Source organism: Falco biarmicus, chromosome W (genome assembly GCF_023638135.1).
Source record: "Falco biarmicus isolate bFalBia1 chromosome W, bFalBia1.pri, whole genome shotgun sequence".
NCBI classification, from domain to species: Eukaryota; Metazoa; Chordata; class Aves; order Falconiformes; family Falconidae; genus Falco; species Falco biarmicus.
In genome coordinates, this window is record NC_079310.1 from 7,200,585 (window position 1) to 7,225,195 (window position 24,611).

At 41.7% G+C, this 24,611-nt stretch overlaps 2 protein-coding genes across 4 annotated transcripts in view; one reads left to right on the plus strand and one right to left on the minus strand.

The window, feature by feature from the left end:
* The first annotated feature begins 2,416 nt into the window (after positions 1 to 2,416).
* On the plus strand, positions 2,417 to 19,841 carry LOC130141884 (zinc finger protein 462-like). Its single transcript, XM_056323154.1, has 4 exons — positions 2,417 to 2,986; positions 5,223 to 5,359; positions 12,283 to 12,506; positions 16,575 to 19,841. The coding sequence occupies exons 2-4, from the start codon at positions 5,236 to 5,238 to the stop codon at positions 16,704 to 16,706; spliced, it is 480 nt and encodes a 159-aa protein (XP_056179129.1). The 5' UTR covers positions 2,417 to 2,986; positions 5,223 to 5,235; the 3' UTR covers positions 16,707 to 19,841.
* Positions 19,842 to 20,862: 1,021 nt separating this feature from the next.
* LOC130141879 (zinc finger protein 462-like) overlaps positions 20,863 to 24,611 on the minus strand; it is a 101,961-nt gene continuing 98,212 nt past the window's right edge. For all 3 annotated transcript variants that reach the window (XM_056323148.1, XM_056323147.1, XM_056323146.1), the window contains exons 12-13: positions 24,192 to 24,306; positions 20,863 to 23,041 (exon numbers count right to left, since the gene is read on the minus strand). In XM_056323148.1, the coding sequence (XP_056179123.1) occupies positions 22,837 to 23,041; positions 24,192 to 24,306 (320 nt within the window). In that variant the 3' untranslated portion in view covers positions 20,863 to 22,836. The remainder of the gene's footprint in view (positions 23,042 to 24,191; positions 24,307 to 24,611) is intronic.

Here is a 24,611-nt window from a genome sequence, read left to right on the forward strand (position 1 = left end):
TCCCCTTTGCCTGTGAACACATTCCATCAACCCAAGCAACTGCAGTTGATCACCTCCCTCTTCCCAGTCCCTCCATGGGGATATCTTATTTTTGAGAGCAGCAAGATCAGACCATTTCTTAACATATCCCTCTGTCAGCTGATCCCCAACCCCACCCCCATTACATAGGGCATAGGACACAAACCCCCAAGAGCTTTGCTCTGCTGAGCCATCAGCTATATCCCTCCTCCTCTGGTTTCTCAGTACCTCCATAGCCACTGCAAGGCAGTTTTCCCGAGTGTGTTGGCTGTAAGTTTCCCACACAGCCTTAATCTTGCTCTGAGTAAAGAACCTGTTGTGTGATCATGTTCTGGGGAACAATGCCCCTGTTTGCACAGGTCTACTTAATTACAGTAACTAGGGGCTGCCTGATAGGCTTCTGTTATTAATTCATCATTAGAGTCCCAAATATCATCATCCCAGGTTTAAGGATCCCAGTCCAGTCAACGTGTGCTTACTGACTGTTCCTGTAGTGGCTCGGTGCATTAGTCTTTAATCTGGCTAATTAGCACCACTATGTACTAAAGTCTGATTAAGGCTCTCCCTTTCGCACTGAGCATTTGCTACTGCTTCCTTTAGCAAACCGTTCCTCTGGGAGAGAATGGCAGCTTGATTTGCAACTTCTCTTGCAAATATTTTTGGAGCTCCACTTGAAGCCTACCTACAACGTGTGCTGGCATACCTTCACAGAAAGCAGCACATCTCTCTCCTAGTGTTTTATATGTATCCTCTTCTCTCTGCAAGGCCCAGGCTAATTTTCTTGGAGTCTGTACTGGGAGGTGGTCCAGGTTCCAGGCAACTAGAACATGGACATGAAGCAAGCACCATCCCATCTCCTCCCAATCATCTTCCCATACCAGTACCATTTTCTTGGGTCCCTTTGGACCCTTCTTTTCCCAGCTATTCAGTATTCACACTCACCCCCAAACACATAATGGGCCCACCACTCACACCACAGTACACCACCACAAATTCCCAATAGCAGAATCAAGGCTCCTTCTGGAGACTCAAAATCATTCCAATTATTCCAGATCCAGCCCATGACAGTTCCCGGTGTTGCCCACATTCTCTGCTAATTACCGTTGTGGGAAAAACAGTTTAAAGTTGGGAAATTTCACTTGTGTTAATTTATTGCCAACCAGCCCAAACCTCCCATCATTGATTTGGGCGTTGAGAAAAAAAGATGACACTTAGACAAACGCATAAACACCTATCCTCTCTCCTCTCCAGTCTCATCTTCCCTTATTTTCACAAGTTACACTCAGTCTGTCAAAATTCCTCTAATAAGGAATTGGGTGGTGTAGAAGGTTGAGGTGATATGTGTAACGGTTTCTGCCTTGTGTGCCTGCTCCAGCATGGGTTGCCCACACAGGCTGCATTCCCTTCAGAGGTGTATGTACCACACACACACACACACAAAGTACCTCTCCAGCCACCACTGGCTGCCTGTGTATTTCTTAAATATGTTTGAGCAGGAGTGCTGTGTACTTCTTTTATGGGATAACATTTTGGGTTTTTTCTTTCCCACAGTTTGCCTCATGGCAGGCTGGAAGCAGCTGAGAGTGACACAGGGCCTTAAGATTTGAACGGGTAGAGCTCATTGTGAGCAAACCTGCTGTAGAAGTAATGAGAAGAAAGAGAATAAATATATTGTGATCCAGTCTCTGCTCATGCAACTGAGCTAGAAGAAACAAAAAAAAACCCTGAACTGTTTTACCAGAAGCTTTCATGTCTCTGCTGTATACCTGATGATGAAGCTGGGGAGCCTGGAGTCATTTTCCTCCTTAAGTTTTGGTTTTGTTTGGTACTTTTTGTTGTTGCTGTTGGCCTGTTTTTCATTTCTAAAGCATATATAGCTATCTCTATGCCAGTGAGGAAAGAAAGCAACCATTTTACTCTCTTGAAAACAGATGAAGTCCAGACACTGAGTGCTGTACAGGCCTGTTTGCCTTTTGTTTCTCTTTACTAATTGGTTAATTTCCAACAAGTATGTGTTTTAGAGAATTCATACATATGCAGCCTCAGGGAATTATACTTTGGAAATGAAGTACCTGTTAAAACATGAGGTGGCTAGTATACTTTGTATTCTGACTTTTTTTTTTAATCATCTTTTGTTTTCCTTTTCAAAAACATTAAGAAAAGAGCCTTTTGTTATCTTTTCAGGAATGTCACACTGAAATTCATCTGTGCTTTGTCTGCTTTCATTTGTACCATTCATGGGCAGTTGTGGATTAGATAGGACAAAGTAGCTGAATTCCTAACTTCCACATTCAAATCAAAGTATTGGGAAACTTCCAAGACTCACCTCCTTTTTTTTTTTTTTTAAATAAAGTATTCTAGTTTTCAGTTTGTGTGATGAAACATATCTAGTCTGTGTTTTTTTAAATATCATTAAAATGGTGTGACAGCCTTGTGTTGGGTTGTATAAGGGCAAGGGAAATATTGTATCCATTTCCTTTTTCTTTCTGTCTTTAATAAGTTACTCTCATATATTTATCGCTCCCCAGATCAGATTTTAAAAGTCTAAGCTCAACTGACCACCTTTTACATTGTAGAATACAAATCGGGTTAGATGAAGAAATGGTAATCCACTTATTTCTTCAGAAGACTGTCTGCTGGAGCAGGCCTGGAACCTTTTTAAATTTCATTGACCCACCTGGAATGACAACCCTCCCTCTTTCTTTATAGACTCTTCATACTCGGAACCTCCTGATGTTCAGCAACAGTTGAACCATTACCAGTCTGCAGCTCTGGCCAGGAACAATATCAGCCGAATCCCACTTTCTGGGAGTGCTGCAGGAGTGGAAAAAACAGAAGCTATCCTTAACTGTGAATTTTGTGACTTCTCCTCGGGTTACATACAGAGCATTCGACGTCACTACCGTGACAAGCATGGAGGGAAGAAACTCTTCAAGTGCAAAGATTGTTCCTTTTATACAGGCTTTAAGTAAGTGTTGTGCAAAACAAACAAACTGAACTTCTAATGGTATATTTTTAGCGCTTCAAAAGACTTCTGAAATCTTTGTGTGAACTGGCTGTACCTAAGAGACACATGACCAGTGGTGACCAGGGAGAGGAACATAGGAAATGCCATACCAGATCACAGCAGCAGCCGTGTTAATTATTTTTCTTCATTCCTATAACAGCCTGTACCATCTGCTGAAGGGACAAGCATGAGAAACACTTGCAGTAGGCTGTACTCACTACAGTAAATAGTACAAAGAGTGGCGTTTTTTTCCTCCTCACAATTTGTAATTAGATGCTGGTCCTCACTATCAAGTATGAGGAGTTTTCTCTCAAAAAAATAAGGCATGTTTTTGGAACAGTTAGTATGAAGCATGGGGCAGTCAAATATTCTAGGTAGGTTATAGAATTTCTATTCCCTCTATGAAGAAAGCTCTCATAATACCTACCCCCCACAGTTTATCTGGCTGAGATATAAAGCATGCTCCAAAGTGCCTGATAGTATATAGAAACATTTCAGCAAATCCAATTAAACGTTGCATAATTTAAAGTTTCAGGTGTATGTTTAAGCCATGTTCCCTAAGGAAAAAAAGGTTTATGCAGTTGTGCTGTTTCTCAGTTTCCTTCGGATATTTTGAACCCTCAGTCATAGCCCCCTTAGCTGACATTCAAGGTCTCAAAGCTATTATGTCCTTAGGAGATTTGTGAAAACAGGTAGCGTGGTTGGATAAAGGAGACAGGTTCTGTTGAAGAGTTATGCTCAACCTTTCCTATTAGAATCATAAAATCACAGAATATCCTGAGTTGGAAGGGACCCATGAGGATCATCGAGTCCAACTCCTGTATGCTGGACGTTAGACATGAGAGACCTCATACAAGAGCAGCCTCAAGTTATACATTCATAAGGGATCAGGTTTTGTTGCTTCAGCTCCTTGCTAGTTATACGACACAACTTGCTGTTTAATTCCAATTACTATTACTATCGCTACTGCAGATTATTATTTGTTTAAGCATTTCCAACTCTTGATAGGTCCAATGTATCTTTTCACATTTTCCTATTGCCATTTTCTCCTACCAGGATTAAAAAAAAAAAGCCTTAAATCAAGCTGTAATTACATATGTTCATAGTTACATAAAGAGAGTTGTGTTCTTTATTGTGGAGTCTCAAACTTTCTGGGATTAAGTCTTTCCTCTTTAAATGTACAACATACACACATGAGCTCTTATTAAAAAAACCAACTTACAGTCACCACAGAGAATTAAAACACACAAAAGCATCCACTGAAGTTGGTAAAAAACTCACCTATTGGCTTCAATGACCATTGGATCAGGCCCAAAGCCAGTTGTGTTAGTAATCTGTTTTGCATTCAAGCCAACAGACTTTGAGAACTTTCAAAGGGGCTTTAAATTCTGTAATTTAATGCAGCCAGCAGCTTTGCTCTTGCAAGCTTTAGCACCACCTCAGGAAAAAAAATGACCTAATTCCCCCAAGTTTACAAACACCTCTCATTTTAGTATTTGACCTTATAGCTTGATAGGTGCATAGTTAATTTCCTCTGCGTGTATGTCTCTCATATCTTTTAAGTATGCAGCTAATGGTATGAGATTTGTTGTGCAAAAGTACTCTTCATTTGTACTCTTCGTTCTCAGTCTTGAGTTTTCAGGTCCTCATAATTGAGGCATCCAAACTAATCAGCTTGGTGTCAAATTTACTGTAGGTGCAAGTCTATTTCATATTGACTCTGAACATTTCAGCTGTTGTGGGGCTAGTCTTATAAAGAGAGAGACTGTTGAGGATTTTTTTTTTCCCCCCATGAGAAATAAGATTTTTTTCACCCTTCAAAGTCTAGGACAGTTGAAAGGATTTTACCCAACTTGCTAAAATGTCTCTCTTTGCCAAAGTCAAGCAAGTAACAAGCACAAAAGTTGGAAATACTTTTGCCATCTTAACTATAGCAATGTGACTATAGAGCAATCACTGCAAAAGAGTATCTTGTGCAGAATGTGTGTTCGGTTATTGGGGATATGAGCCTGCAAATGCTTATGCTCATGTAATATCCATGTGAGTAGTCCTGCTGAAATGCCATGTGGTTTTATAAAGCGAAGGCTGAGTGGTATCTGTACCATTTTATACAACGCTTCTGTAATAGAGCTGTGACACTTCAGCATTCCATACACACCTCTTCTGACTGCTTCCATGTCTCCCTCCCATTTCACAGATCTGCTTTTACTATGCACGTGGAAGCTGGACATTTGGCAGTTCCTGAGGAAGGACCCAAAGACCTTCGTTGTCCTCTTTGCCTATATCACACCAAATACAAACGTAACATGATTGATCATATAGTTCTGCACAGAGGTAAAGATGTTCCTGTATATATCTATATCTGACAAAGAGAATGCTGAACAGAACACCACTCTTTCAGATTGATCCATTAAGTTTGTTCTCTGTATGTCAGCTCAGATATGTTGACTAGATCAGGCCTAAGTACATCTTACTTTTCTGTGAAATAAAAAGTTTACCAATGTAGAAGTGGGACAGATTTAAAATTCTTTTTAAGCTTTTCCTCTAGAAGAGGTCAACAGTCGTCAAGTACCTATTTAGCAAGAGTTAGACTAAGTTACAACTCGGATCTAGGCCAAGGTTGTTTGCTATGTATGTGTTTTAAAGTGCTTGCTGTCATAAACACTGTGGTAGGAAGGTTTCAGTTAACTCTAGAGGCTTAAAAATAACCCTTGACTGCTTGCTTGAAATTTCTCTCTTCATAACATCTTCCTCACACATTTTTAAGAACAAGACAAAAATTAAAATGTTTATTTCTCTCCCCCACCCCCCCACCCCCCCTTTTTTTTCTCTTCTTTTCTTTTAATCCAGATAAAAGCAGGATTAGGGATTCCTATTCTATTAACTACAGGCAAGCTCAGAAGAGACATATTTTGTGGCACTCCGGGCTGAGATTCCTGCTGTTGTGGATTAACCCCAGTGGGCAGCTAAGTCCCATGTAGCCGCTCGCTCACTCCCCCTTCCAGTGGGATGGGGGGGAGAATCAGAAGGGTAAAAGTGAGAAAACTTGTGACGGTTGAGATAAAGACGGTTTAATAGGAAAATAAAAGCTGCGTGCGCAAGAAAAGCAAAACAAGGAATTCATTCACCACTTCCCATGGGCAGGCAGGTGTTCAGCCATCCCCAGGAAAGCAGGGCTCCATCTCGCATAACGGTTACTTGGGAAGACAATCACCATCACTCCAAACGTCCCCCCCTTCCTTCTTCTTCCCAAAGCTTTTATTGCTGAGCACAACATCGTATGGTCTGGAATATCCCTTTGGTCAGTTGTGGGGCCAGCTGTCCTGCCTGTGTCCCCTCCTGACTTCTTGTGCACCCCAGCCTACTCGCTGGTGAGGAAAGGCCTTGACGCTGTGTAAGCACTGCTCAGCAATAGCTAAAACATCTCTGTATTAATAACACCGTTTTCAGCGGAAATCCAAAACATAGCCCCATACAAGCTACTATGAAGAAAATTAATCCTGTCTCAGCCAGACTCAGTACATCTGCCCACAGCTATCACACTTGATGCTTGTAGGTCTGTCAGCAGCCAAAGTTCAAACCTGTTTGTTGGGATAGTACTCTACCAGCCTGCAGGCTGGGCTGAGTTTTTGAGCACTGTATTGCTGGTGAGCAAGCATGTTTCACATGTCATCTTTTTCTTGGAGAGCTTCTGGTATTGCAACCACTGTCATAATCCCTTGTAGCAAAACACTTTTCAATGGCAGCGAAGTAAACATATATCATTCAAACTTCTTTCTGCTGTATATGCTATTTTGAAGGGGCATTTGAGAAAAAGGCTAAGGGCTGCTCAAAGACCCAAAAGGCATATAACAAAGCTGTCTTAGTAAGTTTAAGGGTTCAAAGAGGTGCTTTTACTTAGGTGCAAGCTTGTCCTTGAAGGTATCATAGTGTTGTATTTTGCCCAGCTTCAGGGCATGCTGCAGGATTACTCCTCTGGAGAAAAGGGGGGGGGGGGGGGGGGGGGAGGAGGGGGAGGAGGGAGAGCAGGGAACAGAAACCCTGGGGCTCCAAATACTGGCTTAGGCCATATTGTGAGATCGTGTTTTCTGGTATGTGGTTGTGCCCAAGATCAAGCGGAGAAGTTCTGACAGTTTAAATGCAAATAAACAGAGAGGAAGATCTTGCTGGGCCTAGTTAGGCAAGCTTCCAGCAAAAGTAGACAATGCTATGAATGTCGAGATGCAACGGTGGAGTAGCACTTCATGGGTTCAAGCAGTTGTGCTGGTTTTACAGAGCTGTTTCTGACCAAATGCTAGGAAGCAGGGGTGGTTACCCGCGAATATGTGACACCGGATCTGTTCTTTTGTATAGCTGTGGCTTCAGTTGCACAAAGCACCCTTGAGCCCTTGTGCTGCTGAAGCAAAACTGTAATAGGAGGGTATGTGATTATACACTCACTAAAGTGTTGGGGGAGGTAAAACAGATCAAAGGCTTTAAAGCAAATGAAAATTTAGCCTTTAAAGTTTTATAGGCCCCTGAGGGAAGGGCAAGGATTTTTCTCAGGCATGTAGCACCCTGACTGTAAAGAAATTAAGGTCCTTTCTTAAAATTTTTCATTCTGGTGTATATATCCAGATTAAAACCTATTGTTGTGTCTAATTGTGGCAGCTAAAGCAGAGGATTTTGATGGGGTTTAATGTGCACAGAAAGAAGGTGCTGCTGTGCAGACAGGACTGAAGGATGTTGCACAGTCTCAGATAGCCTTCCTTACTTGTAGCCATTTGGATTGATAAAACAAGGACAGTCTCAAGCTGTGGTCTAAGCACACTTGTTCTCCAGGTAAAGGAAGCAGTATAAAGTCAGAAGACTGAAGGCTTTGATCCATTTTATCTTCTCTCCTATGCAAAAATCCCTATCCCTCCAGCAAAGTGAGAAAACACTTCTAGATCTCTAACTTACATTATAGCTTTCAAAATGGTGGCATCTCAAGTCCCTGATTTGGCAGCATGCAGTTGAAATGAAGACTATTTGCCTCTTAGTGAATAGCTACAGAAGTTGATTCTTACCAAGCTACAACATTTAAGTGTTATGGCCAGCAGGATGTTGCCAGTTTGCCACTGACAGCCTTCTGTCATGTGTCACCTACTCTGCTCAGTCAGTTCCTCAGAGTGATTTAACTTTGATTCATAGAATCATAGAAAAGTCTACATTGGAAGGGACTTCTGGAGATCATCTGGTCCAACCATCTGTTGGAAGCAGGACCTTAGATTAGGTTATCCAGGGCCCTGTCAAGCCAAGTCTTGAATATTTCCAGCAAGGGAGATTCCACTTCTTCTCTGGATAACCTATTCCAATGTCTAATTGTTTTCATGGTGAAGAATTTTCTTATATCCAGATGGAATTGCCCCTGAAGCAACTTGTGCCCATTGCCTTTTGTCCTGTCACCACACAGCCTTATGAAGGGAGTACCTCCATCTTCTCTATAACTACCTTTTAGGGATTGGTTTGCCTTCATTGTTACCAGGGCACACTGCTGTCTCATATTCAGCTTGCTGCCCATCAGGATCCCCAAGTACTTTACAGCAGAGTTCCACCCCAGCCAGTTAGACCCCAACCTGTACTGCTGCTTGGGATTATTCTGTTCCAGGTGCAGGACTTGACATTTATCTTTGTTAAACCTCAATCAATTCTTGTTGGCCCAGTCTTCCAGCCAGTCGAGGTCTCTGTAAGGTTGCTCTTCCTTCTGGTGTATCTACCTCTCCCCCCAGTTTAGTGTCATCTGCAAGCTTGGTGAGGGTGTATTCAATACTGTCATACAGATCATTTATAAAGATATTGAATAGTACCAGACCCAGAATCAACCTCTGAGGAACTCCACTCATGACTAGCTGCCAGTTTGACTTTTCTTACCTCAAAAGGTGGTAGTTAATGGCTCAGTTTATCCAGTTTTCTACCCAGCTTGTGATACATCTTTCCAGTCCAAATCTTGCCAGCTTGTCAACAAGGATGTTGTTGGAGACCATGTCAAAGACCATGCTAAAAATCAAGGTAGATGATGTCCACAGTTCTCCTCTCATCCACTGAGCAAATTATTTCATCATAGAAGGCAGTCTGGTTGGTCAAGCACAATTCATCCTTTGTGGGCTGAAGCAGGGAGTAAGTATGGAAATTACAAACTCAGTAGCTACTTTACAGGCAAACAATGAGAAGAGATTTGGCTCTTGAGTTCCTCTTGGCCTTCATAACAGGCAAATCTTGTGAGCTCTTGAAAGTTCCATAACGGAGAGTGAACTCCTGCTACGTGCCCAGCAGAGCTGTTGGCCTTTCATTTAGTCCAAGCAGTGCAATTAGTTTTTATTATCCTTGCCAGCAAATTTTCCCATCATGAAATGCCCTGATATTTTTCCAGCACTGAACACAACCCACCAAGATCAATAGTTAGGGTTTCTTGTTTATAACCCTCAAGGCATTTGTTTTTTAGTATTTATTTTACTATTTTTTCTTGGTATAAATAATTGTTTTGTCCTTCCATTTCATAGAATTGTCATCTGTTTCTCTGGAATAGTAAACTTTCATATATAAGGGCTTTAGAGTGTTAATGCTTTTTTTTTTTTTTTTTTTTTTTCCTATGTTGTGAGAAAAACATATGCCTGCTTTGGCTTTACATACTATAAATATTTAGCGCATCATTCATTGCTTTTCTATTTAATCTCAGATCTGTATTACAAGTAGCCCAAATGTTTCAATCTAAGGCAGTGATTAAATTTCTTCAGAGATGATGCTGGAGGTGGGGGTGGGGCAGAGGTCCCCTTAGTCCTTTTGCTAAACTGTTCCATGGCATGTCATCTTTTTACAGCGCATACATGGTAGCCTTTGTGGGCACTGCTGAACTTTAATGAAATTTGTGTACAGAAGCCAAAGCTAAGTTTCACAGTTTCTGGATAGAACTCACCTATTTGTTGCAATTTTGCCAGTTGCTCAGATACAGTAAGTGTATAAATGAGTAGCCAAATATAGAAAATGGGGGTGGGGGTGTGATGAGAGACAGCTATTAAAGTGGTCAGAGATTATTAGAGCATCACCTTGCTAAATATGATGTTTTAAATTCAAATCACTTTGCAATTTTTAAGTTAATTGTTTGGATTAAGCTCACTGACATGAATACATGCACATTTAAGTTTACAGTCATTACTGTCATGGAGCAGCAAGTGCCAGCTGCTCCCAGGGAGTAGAGGAGGATAACATGGACAGTAGGGGTGGAGCCTTGCTGGCCAGGGCCCAGCCCCACAGTACCTGAGCAAGGCAAGCAGGACAGACCCAGAGATGATGGCCAGGTTCTACCAAGAGCCCAGATCATCAGGCAAATTTGCAGCGATGATACAGATCCAAGATCAAACCAGGAAGTTAAACCACAGGTCAGAACCAGATCCAGTGATTGCCAAGCAGGTCCATGGTGATAAGGCAAGTCCAAGATCAGGCTGGGAAGTCAGTCTATGTTGTGTTGCCTGTGATTTGGCAGATGTGTGGGTGGGTGATTGTCAGTGAGATGATGGGTTTTACTGATATGAATTAGGATGATGCATTGCTCCAAAGTGGTGGATAAAACCTTTTATACCATCCCCTGCTTTAGTGTTTTTCAAAAACATGTGTTATGTGCTAGAGAAAAATCTCATTTTCAGATGCTTTAGTGTTTCTTTTTTAAAAACTTTTAGTTGGAACTTTTTTTCACTTTTAAAAGCAGGTTACCTTATTTCAGTGAATTCAGTTGCACAGAGCTGTAAATACCTTTTAAAATATTCTTGTTATGTGTCCAAAATGACAGCTTTAACTCCTGTTATGTCTTAGAGCATGTGCACCCCCATCCCTTTTCCCACTTGATCCTGAATGGACACAACTTAGCATTTTTTTGCAACTTCTTTAGCTGGAGAGGACCCACACGTTTTCAGAGTCTCACTCAGATATAGCTTTGGGGAAAACTTCCACTTTTTAAAGTGCACAAAGAGAAAGTTCTGAGGTAGGAAAACTTCCTTGTTCAAAAAAAGGGGAGGACAGGGAGGAGAAGAAACTGAGGAGGGTGGAATATTTAGATGGGCTGTGGAAAATTAGACTCATGAGCAGTGGGGGTTATGCATTGGCCATAAACAAGTGGATGAATTATGTAGCTCTTGCCTCCCTATAGAAATTATGAGAGAGGTGTCAATGGACACAAGTCCCCTACCCTTCATGTTTACCCTCTAAGAATCAGGCCTGGGAATATTTTTGTTTGAAGATATCGTTAATGAGGAAGATCAAACTCTTCCTTTAATCTGCAGTCCATAAGGAAGAATAGTACTACATTTCAGTGTTCTACTTCAAAAGGACAGTTGAGTAACAAAAGCTGTAGTGAAGATCTTCTGGTGACCCTCTGCTGAAAGGTCAAATTTGGGATTTCCCCTTGCATGCACAGCTCAGAGAACCACAGTGGATGAATGTTACACACATCAGGATTCCGGCTCTATAGAAAGACTGAAATTAATTGTGCTGCCCTATTAAAAGTGTGTGTTTTGTATGAGAGGAAGGAAGTAGAGAGTTTAATAACTCAGTGAGAGCATTTTCAATACATGCTTGTAGCATAATCAGAATCGTGGGAAGCATGAAATTAAGTATGTGTGGATTTTGAATCTTAACTATTAAAAAGCTGAGGGTGTATTGAAAATTTCTGCCCCTGGCTGATTGCTGCACAACCAACTTCAGGAGAAGACACTGCTGTACGCAACCTCTCACTCCCACTTTGAGTAGCATTAAATGTGATGGTGAGAATACCAGCTCTGATCATCAGAAGCTGGGAGGGCGATGTATTTGGAATCACCCTACATGCTCCCTGTTTATTACAGTTCTAGCACCTTTTACTGGCTTGTGTCATGTATTGAGCCAGAATGGAGCTTGGTCTGACTGATTTATGTCTGTTTTTATATTCCTGGGCTCTGCTACTCTGTCTCACAAATTTGCCCCAACGCTCTTATCTGCCCCAAATCTCTTCTTCCCATCCTGTTCACCAATGAGTGGTTACATTTGCAAGGACACCTGCATTTGTAGTCATGTAGGATTAACTCTCTCTGTATAGAAAGGGAATTTTCTTGTATTTCTTTGTTGGTCCAGTTTTAGCTCGGCAGATGGATTGCATACACAAATAGCAGACCCTGTTTCTTGCGTGGCTGGTATGTTACAAGCTGTTGACACATTGCCTGATGGTTTTTATTTCTTAAAACTTAATAAACATTCCCCTCTCCCCACAGAAGAGCGGGTTGTTCCCATTGAAGTTTGCCGTTCCAAACTGTCAAAATACTTGCAGGGAGTTGTTTTCCGCTGTGATAAGTGTACCTTTACCTGCTCCAGTGATGAGAGTTTGCAGCAACACATAGAGAAACACAATGAACTTAAACCTTACAAATGTCAACTCTGCTACTATGAGACCAAACACACAGAGGAGCTGGGCACTCATCTTCGAGATGAGCACAAGGTAACATCCAAAGGGATTTAATTTGTAACAATCTACTTCTTGCAAATGCTATATCTACTTTATTTGCATGTCCACTCTGAATAGCCAACTTGCATTTTTTTTTCCAAAATTTGGAGAAGGCGCCTGTGCTGGGCTTCAGTTTCTCTCAAGTTCTGAATTCTTTTAGAAATTCAAGATTGTGGGTTTCTAAAGCTGTTGAGATTGACCAGAATTCACTGACTATTGAATGTAGAGTATGATTATCTGGAAAAAAGCATTTGTATATTGTGAGCTATTTTTTTAAGTTAAGAAACAACATTAAGGCTATGTGATTCAGACACTCACAGGAGCTTCCAAAGTGTAAGCTTGATCTGGCAACTTAGGCAAAGTGACATGCCATGCATATTTTAAAAACACAAGTCAGTACATTCCAGTTTACGTTTAACGAGGGAAAGATAGAACTTACTGCTTAAGTTAAGGCTGCTTTGGTGTTTGTGTGGAACCTTCTGAGTACAGACCTGATCCATACTTGGAGAAGTCAAGCTTTCCACAGGCTTTCTGTCTGCTTTGGATTTCTGTGGTTCTTAGCTGTGTTGCTGTGAGAGTAGCAAAATTCTAGAACTGAGGCATGTTTATAGAGTGGGGTTTTTTGTTAGTTTGTGGAGACAGAACTCATTGAATCCAGGTATCAGGACCTGAGCTGCCTGACTGTCACTAAAAACTTGTTCACACTTTGTTGACTGAACAACATTTTGCCCCCCCTCCTCCCCCCCAAAATAAAAAAAATATGACAAAATGAGTGTCAAGAGCACCAGCAAAACTGAATGCGTTTTTTAAATGAACACTGTGAACTTATGTTGGCTTGGTATCCTTGTCTTCCTTTATTGATCCTTATTGCTACTTGAGAATCTTTCTACAGTTTAACTGGTATCTGAAATGTTGCACATCTCCCAGTGACCACAGCAAGGGTCCTAGGAGATCCAAGAAGCACTATTCCCCACCCCTCTGACTGAGTGCATCAGGCTGGGAAGATTTTCCCTCTACTTGAGTGTAGTAGGTTTGCATGGCAAGGTTTCAGTAGCGGGGGGACTACAGGGGTGGCTTCTGTGAGAAGATGCCAAAAAGCTTCCCTCGTGTCCAATGGAGCCAATGCCAGCCAGCTCCAAGACGGACCTGCCGCTGGCCATGGCCAAGCTAATCAGCAATGGTGGTAGCGCCACTGTGATAGCATATTAAGAAGGTGGTGGTGGTGGTGGGAATTCTGCACCAGCAGGAGAGAGGAGTGAGACTATGTGAGAGCAACAACTCTGCAGACACCAAGGTCAGGGAAGAAGGAGGGGGAGGAGGTGCTCCAGGTGCTGGAGCAGAGATTCCCTTGCAGCCTGTGGTGAAGACCATGGTGAGGCAGGCTGTGCCCCTGCAGCCCATGGAGGTCCATGGTGGAGCAGATATCCACCTGCAGCCTGTGGAGGGCCCCAGGCCAGAGCAGGGGGATGCCTGAAGGAGGCTGTGACTCCGCGGAGAACCTGCGCTGGAGCAGGCTCTTGGCAGGACCTGTGGAGAGAGGAGCCCAGGCTGGAGCAGCTTTGCTGGCAGGACTTGTGACCCCACGGGGGACCCACCCTGGAGCAGTCCATTCCTGAAGGGCTACACCCCCTGGAAGGGACCCATGCTGGAGCAGCGTGTGATGAACTGCAGCCCACGGGAAGGACTCACGTTGGAGAAGTTCATGGAGAACTGTCTCCCGTGGGAGGGACCCCACGCTGGAGAAGGGGAAGAGTGTGAGGAGGAAGGAGCAGCAGAGACGTGTGATGAACTGACTGTAACCCCCATTCCCCTGTGCCGCTCGGGGGGAGGAGGTAGAGAAATTGGGAATTGAGTTAAGCCCGGGAAGTAGGGAGGGGTGGGGGGAAGGTGGGGTTTTTTTCTGATTTGAATGGTAATAAATTCAACTTAATTCCCCCAAGTTGAGTCTGTTTTGCCTGTGATGGTAATTGCTGAGTGATCTCCCTGTCCTTATCTCGACCCATGAGCCTTTCATTATATTTTCTCTCCCCTATCTGGTTGAGGAGGGGAGTGATAGAGCGGCTTTGGTGGGTACCTGGCATTCAGCCAGGGTCAAACCACCACATTGGGTCTTCCTTCTCTCCAATAAAAAACCTGAAGTGACTACTCCCAGTAGTAACGATAATTTTCTCCCTGTCTTTCTTTAATATTTTCTAAATATTATCTGGCTAATTTGTGCCCACTCTCTGGGCTTAGGTGCACGATTGGCTTACTGCATCATAAAGAGTTTCTGTGCATGAGCTGAGTCACAGTAAGTGCCATGCATGTGGCTGCCTTTGCTTAAATCTGAATATGTAACTTGTTAAGTCAGAGCACCTCAACACAGCTGTCACTTCTAGGAACATGATACTAACACACTGCTGTATTTAGGGTAGCTTCCTATTTGCTGATATGCTACTGTGTGGTGGGTTGATCTTGGCTGGCAGGGAGAAGCCCACCCAGTCACTCTCTCAACTCCCCCTCCTCAAACAGGACAGGAAGAAGGCGTTGTGGATTAACCCCAGTGGGCAGCTAAACTCCACGCAGCTGCTCGCTCACTCCCCCTTCCAGTGGGATGGGGGGGAGAATCAGAAGGGTAAAAGTGAGAAAACTCGTGGGTTGAGATAAAGGTGGCTTGATAGGAAAAGCAAAAGCCGCGCGTGCAAGCAAAGCAAAACAAGGAATTTATTCACCACTTCCCATGGGCAGGCAGGTGTTCAGCCATCTCCAGGAAAGCAGGGCTCCACCTCACATAACGGTTACTTGGGAAGACAATCGCCATCACTCCAAACGTCCCCCCCTTCCTTCTTCTTCCCAAAGCTTTTATTGCTGAGCACAACATCGTATGGTCTGGAATATCCCTTTGGTCAGTTGTGGGGCCAGCTGTCCTGCCTGTGTCCCCTCCTGACTTCTTGTGCACCCCAGCCTACTCGCTGGTGGGGCAGCATGAGAAGCAGAAAAGGCCTTGACGCTGTGTAAGCACTGCTCAGCAATAGCTAAAACATCTCTGTATTAATAACACTGTTTTCAGCAGAAATCCAAAACATAGCCCCATACAAGCTACTATGAAGAAAATTAATCCTGTCCCAGCCAAAACCAGTACGGGGAGAAAATATGATGAAAAAGCTCAGGAAAAGGTCAGGATAAAGACAGGGAGATCACTTACCAATTACTGTTGGGGCAAAACAGACTTGACTTGGGAAAAATTAAGTTAATTTATAGACAATTAAAATAGAGTTGGATGGTGACAAACAAAGACAAAAACCCCTTAAACACACACACACCCCACCCCACCCCACCCCCGTGGCTATTTTTCCCAAGCTCAGTTTCACTCCTTCCTTCCCAACTCCTCTGCCTTCTCCCCCCACCCTAAATGGCACAGAATGGCACGGGGGATATGGGGAATGGAGGTTGCAGTCATTTCGTAACAGTTCCTCTCTGCCGTTCCTTCCTCCTCACACTTTTCCTCAGCTCCAGTGTAGGGTCCCTACCGCAGGGCGCACAATCCTTCACAAACTGCTCGAGCATGGGTCCTTTCCAGAGGTTGCAGTTCCTGTCAGGAGAACCTGCTTCTGCATGGACTCTCCATGGGCCGCAGTTCCTTCGGGGAATATCCACCTGCTCCGGTGTGGTCTTCTCCATGAGCTGCAGGAGAATCTATGCTCTTGTGCCTAGAGCACCTCCTCCCATTCCTTCTTCTCTGGCCTTGGTGTCTGCAGGGTTGCTTCTCACACTTTTTTTTCCTTATGCCTCACACTGCCATGCAGTGTTTTACCCTTTCTTAAGTATGTTATCATAGAGGCACCTCAAAATGAGGGAAGCTTCTCAAATAACATCATTTTGAGAAGCAAAATGGAGAAATTTAGTATAAAAAAGGAAAGAAGAATCATTAACAGTGAATGTAATTGTGTTTGAGAGGAAACGAGTATTAATTTGACTAGGTGCCTGATAAATTTCCCATTTCAGCCTATAGGTTTGTTGGTGGGTTGTTTTTTTCAGTAGTTGATGGTGGCGGTTATTGTTGACAAAACCATTTCTTTTAAGGTGAGTCGTAATTTTGAGCTGGTTGGACGGGTTAATTTGGATCAGCTGGAACAAATGAAGGGGAAAACAGAGAGCTCCAGCAGCGATGAGGAAGAAAAAGAGTTAAGCCACAAGACTGAAGGCAGAGGTTAGTATAGTTGCTTTCTCTTTTATGCTGGATACTGTAATGGACACTGCCAGTTTTATCAAGCAAGACCAACTGTTGACTCAACAGCAGATTCCTTAAGTCATGGAAGCTTGTCAGTATGGGCAAAATGGAGCTTTTGTCAAGACACATTCCTCAAGGAATTTTGTGTTTCTAATGCTTATGACAAGATTTCTGTTTAAGAAAACCAAATCATGCTCCAAAAAAAAATGTTATGAGAAAATACTGGTAACATCTGTGACTGTGCAGATAACATCTATGAGGGCTTAGAAAAATACTAAGTAAGTGGAGTATTTTAGTGGGCTGTCAGATTATTCTGTGTTGGTAACCCATGTTCAGCTTTGCTGCTCCACATTATAGCCATGAGGGATATAGTTCAGTGGCCAAGTTTATTCTGGGGCTATTGTCTGCCCAGTGCTTACAAAGCATTCCTTCCCTCCTCTTTGTGGGAGCTGACCCTTTTGCCATCACTTTGGTTGGCAACTCTGAAGCCAGGGTAGTCCCATTCCTTACCTCCAAATCACCGTTCCAACTGTGTACTTTACATTTGTGCCTAAATTCACATCTATGAATAATCCCACTGGGTTCAGTTAAGTCTTATTCATGTGTTTATTGTTCAGATGGTTAGCTGAGTAGGGATAAAGAAAGGTAGTTCTTGGTGAATTGGACTCTGAGGGTTGTTGTGTGTTTTTGTGTTTGTTTGGGGTTTTTTTTGCCTTTAATATTAAAATAATTTTAGTGCAAATATCTGGTCCTGACTGGAATACTCCATGTTTTCTCACAGTCATCTGCCCTATAGTGCATGACTTCATCAATGGAATGCAGTATGTTTGCAATTCTTGTTCAACAGTAAAAGGAGCTTGATTTGAACTAATAACTGCAGTGAGCCTCGTCATGCCTAATCATCAGGTTCCAGGGGTCATCCAACCTCCTGATGCTGACTGCAGGCTGCCAAGTTTCTATGTACTTATAACTAAAAGCAAGCTGCCATGTTTACCTTTTTCCTTCTGAAATTTCAGTTTTCAATTGAAAACTCATTTCAAGTTCATTCAAGAGTTATTCACAAAAGAAAACATGTCTCCCTAGGTATTCTCAAACCTGTAAAAGGTAAAGATTGCTAGATTCACAAGCAGTTTACAAAACATGAAGGGGCCATTAACACTTCACTTTGTGACTGGTGATATCTTTATTTAATGAGGAAGAGAGTTAGATAGGAAACAACTTTTATTGAAAAACATCCTCCACGAGATCTTTGTTAGCAGCCCTAAAGGAAATCAGGAGAGGAGCAGGAGGGATGTTGATTTCACACATGTTCCAAAGTTTGACATTATTAGCGCTGCACCCTCATGCAGAAGTTTGTTCAAGTGTCTGTTCAGCGGGGGATGTGACCCTAAGAGCTTCAGAGCTGAAAGAATGAGTCTAATGCTTTGACTAAAGGACCAGCTTCCTCTAATTTGCAGCTGTAGCAGACATTAATGTTTTGTGTAGACCAACAGCTAGAAATGGATGAAGAGTCATGCTGTCTTTGTGAGGCTTGCATCAGCACTACACACAAGCGCAGGTGCTGAAATGACCCTGGAAACCATGGTATCCAGACAGAGAAAAAGAAGGTACTATCAGCTGAGCCTCATAAATCCCTATAAACTCTACTATGGGAGAAAAAAAATAAAACTAAGATCATCATTTAAATTGGCTTCAGGATACTTGAGATTCTTGACACTTATTATGAAAATGTAAGAATACCACCTTCTAGGTTGGAGATTAAAATTTGCAGGGAGAAACAGACATAACTGTGCTTTGTGTGATCAGTAATTAAGCTAGGTATAATGTTTTAGCAATTTTTATTTGATTTTATTTTTTCACCTGCAGTCTTCTGTAATATCTGTGATTGGCTGAAAAATCTGTATTTGACTGTTCAAATGAGTGGTCTAAAAATCATGCTTATTTCCCAAATTGTATTTCACCGCTGTTCTTTCCCAGCTTCCCTTTAGAAGTGACAGTTGTTAATTTTTCTCCTTTTCAGGTAATATCAGTTCTAATTTTTAATATTTTTTTTACTAGAGCAGATAAAAATACAGAAAGTCCTTATGCCATCTACAAAAGTCCAAGTTCTACTGACTTTATCTTTTGCAAAATGGTATCTTGCACCTGGTCTTCAAGTGTCCAACTGACACAGGTGCTGAAGACATGGCTACGTGGCTTGGGTGCAGTGTCACATGTTAGCATCATCTTCTAATTGATATTCAGAAGCTGCTTCCAATTCAAAAATATGGACTTCAAGAGAGCATACTTCAGCTTATTAAGGAAGTTGGTAGGTGGAATTGTTTGGGAGTCAGCACTGAAGGTCACGTGAGTCAGTGTTGAAGGGCAAAGGAGCTCAAGCAAGCTGGGAGATATTTTAGAATAACCTCCTCCAAAGCATGAGAATGGTCCATCCCAATACTCAGCAAAATGAGTAGATATATCAGGAGATGAGCTTGACTACACAAGGGACACATGACTGAGCTGCAGTGCAAAAAGAATGTATACAGGATGTGGAAGCGAGGACAGGCTATAAACGAGGGTTATAAAAGCATTGCCTAGGCACGAAGGGATGATGTTAGGAAACCCAAAGTCCAACTCGAGTTGAAGCTGGCAAGTTATAAAAAGGGCAACAAGAATTGCTTCTACCACCAGGTCACCAATAAAAGACCATACAAGGAAAATGTGGACCCACTCCTGATTGGGGCAGGTGATTTAGTGACAGGGGGTGCAGATAATACTGAAGTACTCAATGCCCTCTTTGCCTTGGTCTTCCGCCACAAGTCCTCCCAGGCCCCTGTGCCTAGAGACAGGATTCAAGAAGTAGAGGAACTACCAATAGTGGTGAAAGACCATTTCAGGAATCTCTTGAATGCAACCCATACAAGTCCATGGGACAAGTTGCATCTCAGGGCGCTAAGAAAATCGGCTGATATTCTTACAAGCCCACTCCCTATCATCTTTGAAAGGTTGTGGAGATCAGGGAAGATCCCTGGTGACTAGAGAAAGGCAAATGTTGCACCCATCTTCATAAAGGGCAGGAAAGGGGATCTGGGGAAGCTATAGGCCAGACAGCCTCACTTTGGGCCCTGGGGAAAAAAAAAAAAAAAAAAAAAAAATCACAGAGCAAGTCCTCTAGGAAGCTGTTCTTGATCACATGAAGGAAAAGGTGAATCAGAATAGTCATCCATACTTGACCAACCCAATGTAATTTTATTGTGGAAGGTATAGGTCTATGCATGAGAGAGCAATGGATGTTGTATACCTTGACTTTAGGAAGGCTTTTTATATTGTCTCCCATAACATCTTTGTATCCATGTTGGGATGTTATGGTCCAGGTGGATGGGCTAACTGGATGAAAAATTGAGTGGATGATCAGGCTTAAAGGTGTATTGTCTAACAGGTCATACTCTACCTGGAAGCCCTGCAGGACTACTGCAGGGGTCTATCCTAGGACCTTGTCTGTGTAATGACCCTAATGTTGATCTAGTTGAGGCGACAGAATGCACCTCATCAAATTTGTGGATGACACCAAACTCAGGGGCTGCAGTTGATATGCCCAAGGGTAAAGCTGCCTTTTAGAGGGATCTAGGCAGACTGGAGGAATGGACTAACAACCACCTCATCAATTTTAACAAGGACAACTGCTAAGTCCTGCACCTGGGAAGAGCCCCTTTCAGTGATACAGGCTAGGGACTGAGTGACTGGCTGGGGAGCAGCTCTGCTGAAGAGACCTGAAAAACAGCAAGCCAAACATGGGTTAGCAGTATGCCCTGGCAGTGATTATGGCTAACAGTATTCTGGTCTGTATCAAGGAGTGTAGCCAGTAGACTCAGGGAAGTGATTATCTCCCTCTACTCAGCACTTGTTAGACTGCATCCAGCTCCCCATGAAAAATTAGTTATTTAAAAGTCAGGAAATACCAAGTGCTGAAGACAATGGGTTAGCATTTTGCCATTTATTTCCTTCTGCCAAACTCTGAAAAAATCTTTTGTATAAATAAAACAATGAAAAAATGTTATTTTCAATTCTATACCATTACAGTCAACATAATGCATCTAAAATGTGTCCACAATATATCAGGTACACATTTTTAGGAGAAGGAAAAAAACATTTCTAGGCTTGTTAAAAGGATAATGGTCCTGTATTTTTATTAATAGGTTTGCAAAACAAAATCTAATCGATTACAGTATTTACATGTTATTTGAAAAATAGTGATAAAAGCATGTCAATTGTTTCTTTTTTTCATTTTTGGTAACTATTACAAACACTCAATCCAGGTATGAAACTTTTTAAAGTCATTTGAAATGAGGCCAATTAAAAAACAAATACAGGCACAAAATTTACACTTTTCCCTCCATTGTGTTTTCTACATGATGCTCCCTCCCTCCTCCAAAAAAAAAAAAAGCAACCCTTCCCAAACAAAGCTAAAAAAATCCTGCAAACCCACAACTGCTAGATCTTTAAAAGCAAAATACCATGCTTCAAGTAGCACTAATTCAAATAATGCAATTTTTGCCATCAATTTTATTTGAAGCTGTCTAGAGCAATATTTCCTCAGCAGCTTCTTCATCCCTCCCCAACAAACAAAAGTAACCCCAAGACAAAGACACATGCATTTCTAGAACTAGTTTTTAGTCAAGTATTTCCTACTTATTGGAAATAAGTTCTACATACCATGAGCACCAGATCCTGTATTCCTTATTCAAGGAAGATTGCTGTTGAGTTGAGTAGGATTTCCAAAGTGCAGGATCAGCCACAAGATATGTAGATTCTTATTCATTCTATACTGCTCCCCTCATGCTAAAAAGCTAAGGAGTAGGGGGAAAAATTAGCAACTCCCATCAACTCTCCAGACTCAATGTAGTATGTAACTATTTTATTTCTGCTCATGAAAAGATGCAAGCACTGACATCATTCCCTCCCACTATACCAAGACAAAAAAAAGCACACCCACCCCACAGAGTGGGGGGTGGGAAGAGACAACGATACCAATCTTGACAGAAAGTACTGGTGAGAGATGACTAGATGCTCATTTAAATATTGATATAATTATGAGGACCAATATGTTTGGCCCATAAGCAGCATAGCTGTTCTGTTAGCTTGGTTCTTGAGTTAAAAAAATACAATTTTTTAAAACACTAAACAGAAATAACAAGTTTTATATTAATGGGAATTCTTTTCCCTGTCCCCTTCCCCTTTGGAAAGTTACCACCACTCATTTTGCATGAGAAAGTTAATTGTGCCATTTTTGCAATAGTTAAAGCTGATAGGAAATAAACATATGGCAAACAAAACCACACAGTCACATTAGATCTATCAAATACTGAAGTTATAGGTGAATACTAATGAACAGCTTACCTGGAATAAAGGATGACAATTCACAAACCATTATCTAGAAATTAAAGACTTTTTATTTATTATTAAAAAAAATCACAGTATTTTAAGAAATTAAATCCACAGTGGGATTTTAAGCACAATTTGTTTTCCTTTAAAACTTTGTTGCTTCCGCCTTTCACCACCTTGCCCAGCAGTCTCTCAACTTTAAGCATAATGACAACAGGCAGTACTAATAAATGCAGAGATGTCCCTTTGTTAATTTTGAGGTATTAGGAAACAGGTGGCTGTTTTAAGCAAAGCAGTTTATCTTTTTTTTTTTTTTTAGATAAACAAAGTTGTGTTCAGTCTGGAAAGTAATCATGTATTGAAACTAGAAAAACACACAAAAATTTTTGTGTTGAAATGTTACACCACCATCCCCAACCATGCTCATTACACTTCTGTTTCCAAACAATGCAAGTCTCCACTGCAAAGCACATTGTGTAATGTAGAGACACAGGGAGTTGTTTCATTAGTCCAATATGAATGTAATTTCCCATTGTCAAGATCCAGAAGAAGAGATGCAGTGATGTAATGGAACCACTTATTCCATCATGTAAATAACTTTAATATACACACACTCACATAGGTACCAGTGCTTTGAAAATAGATCATTCATTCCTAAAAGCAGCTTTATTTCTTCCTTCTGCCCACCCCACCTGCCCATCCCTTCCAATTCACCACTGTTCAAGTAAGTTGATTAAAATAACACCAAATTTATTCATTATTGGCCTCTGAGGTCTCTTGGAGATGTTTGTCAGCAGCTACAACACTGACTGTAGTTTCACTGTTGTGGGACAAGTCCACCACCATTTTCTCAGTGCTTTCCTTTTCTTCTATTGTCAGTGTATTAACAGTCTTTTCTGTGTTCTCCTTCAGTTTGCTGTCCTCTCTGGTCCCTTCCTTACTTACATTCAGAGCCCTGAAAATCCAAGCAGCAGAAAATGGAAATCTTTACAATCCAAACATGCTTTGGATACAAGGAAGAGTACTTCTCCCAAGCAGTTAACACCAATAAATCTTATTAAATAGAAGTACTTCAAATGTTGCAAGTTTTAAACAGACGAGAAATAATACTTTCTCCTACCCTTTATCCCTCCACAGCCTAGCTACAATATTACATTCAAATGTCTTTCACATGCCAGTAATCCTGGCTGAGATCTCCTCTTGGAAGAAACTCTAGTCAGCAGAGACATCCGTTCTATTGAACAGATCTTTGTCAAGAGAAGGAAAATTAATGTTCCAGAGATGCCTATTATTTCACAGTAGACTGATTTATGAGCATGAGAAGAAAAGATCTTTACTATTAACTTCACTGTATGCTTTTTGGGGAAAGAGAACACTTATTGAGGTTTTCCTTCACTTGAAGCCCTTAACACTTCTCTGTACATAATTCTTTGCACTGGAACCTCAAGTTTAGTTGCAAGCATGCTAAAGAGAAATAATAAGGAAAAGAAAAAGCCAAAAGAAACCCAGATTCCATATAATTTGCTGTCATTTCCATGTTGCTCTTCTGGCAAGAAAACATCAATAAGACTCAAGTAATGTTAATTTTAGACCAACCAACTGGTATTCACCTCAAAATGAAGTTTAAGCTTTAGGATCATAAAGAACATTTATGTAACTAATTTGGATTTGATAACACTAGATTTTAACTCCCAGAGGCAATTTCTGGAATGATCTGTATTCCAGAAACCCTTGGCCATCTGTAGATAAGTTTCCTTCAGTTTGAGGTCTGATCTAGACCTGAAACTGGAATCATGTTTGGACATACAGAGATATTCAGGTAAAGGTTTAAAAACAGTTATCTTGGATTTCTGGGTTCCTAGGTCAAACAGGAAAGACAGAAACATCTTAGCTGAGTAAATACATCTGATAATTGCATCCAACAATGTTTGTTAGACAGAATTCTTCCCTTGTTAGAATTTGTCATATCCCTGTGTTTGCTTTCATTACAGGTTGTTTTGTGGGGTGTTTTTTTTGGGGGGGGAGGGGGGGAATGGATGGGGAGATGCACAAAGATCAGCTGTTATATTTCGCTGCTATGCAAAGGAGTCTACAAACCAACTTACATGCCATGCCTCAGGATATGTCGTTCCCACTCAGAGCCCTCTGTAAATGATCGGCCACAGAACTCACATGAAAAGCGCTTCTCTGGAGCTCCACTGTCAGGATACATCACGGACTCTGGGAGAGAACAAAATTATCTGCACATTCATGAGCATCAGGGCAAGAAGGGACCCTTATGATTATAATTATACTCTGATCTTCCCTGCTGCCCTTCAGGAAGAAAAAAAAATATCCCAAAGCATTAAAAGGAAAATCTTGTGCTAAGTAGGTGTTTCTGAAATTTGTCCTCCCTATCCTAAAAAAAATAAAAAAGTCATAGAATGGTTTTGGATGGAAGGGTGGATAATCTAGTTCCAACCCCCCTCCCCCCCTGCTATGGGCAGGGGCATCATCCACTAGACCATGTTGCTCAAAGCCCCATC

Coding starts and splice junctions, on each gene's coding strand:
- LOC130141884 (XM_056323154.1), top strand. CDS start 5,236: ATGCACGTGGAAGCTGGACATTTGGCAGTTCCTGAGGAAGGACCCAAA. Junction 5,360..12,282: donor TCATATAGTTCTGCACAGAG/GTAAAGATGTTC, acceptor CTCTCCCCACAG/AAGAGCGGGTTGTTCCCATT. Junction 12,507..16,574: donor ATCTTCGAGATGAGCACAAG/GTAACATCCAAA, acceptor ATTTCTTTTAAG/GTGAGTCGTAATTTTGAGCT.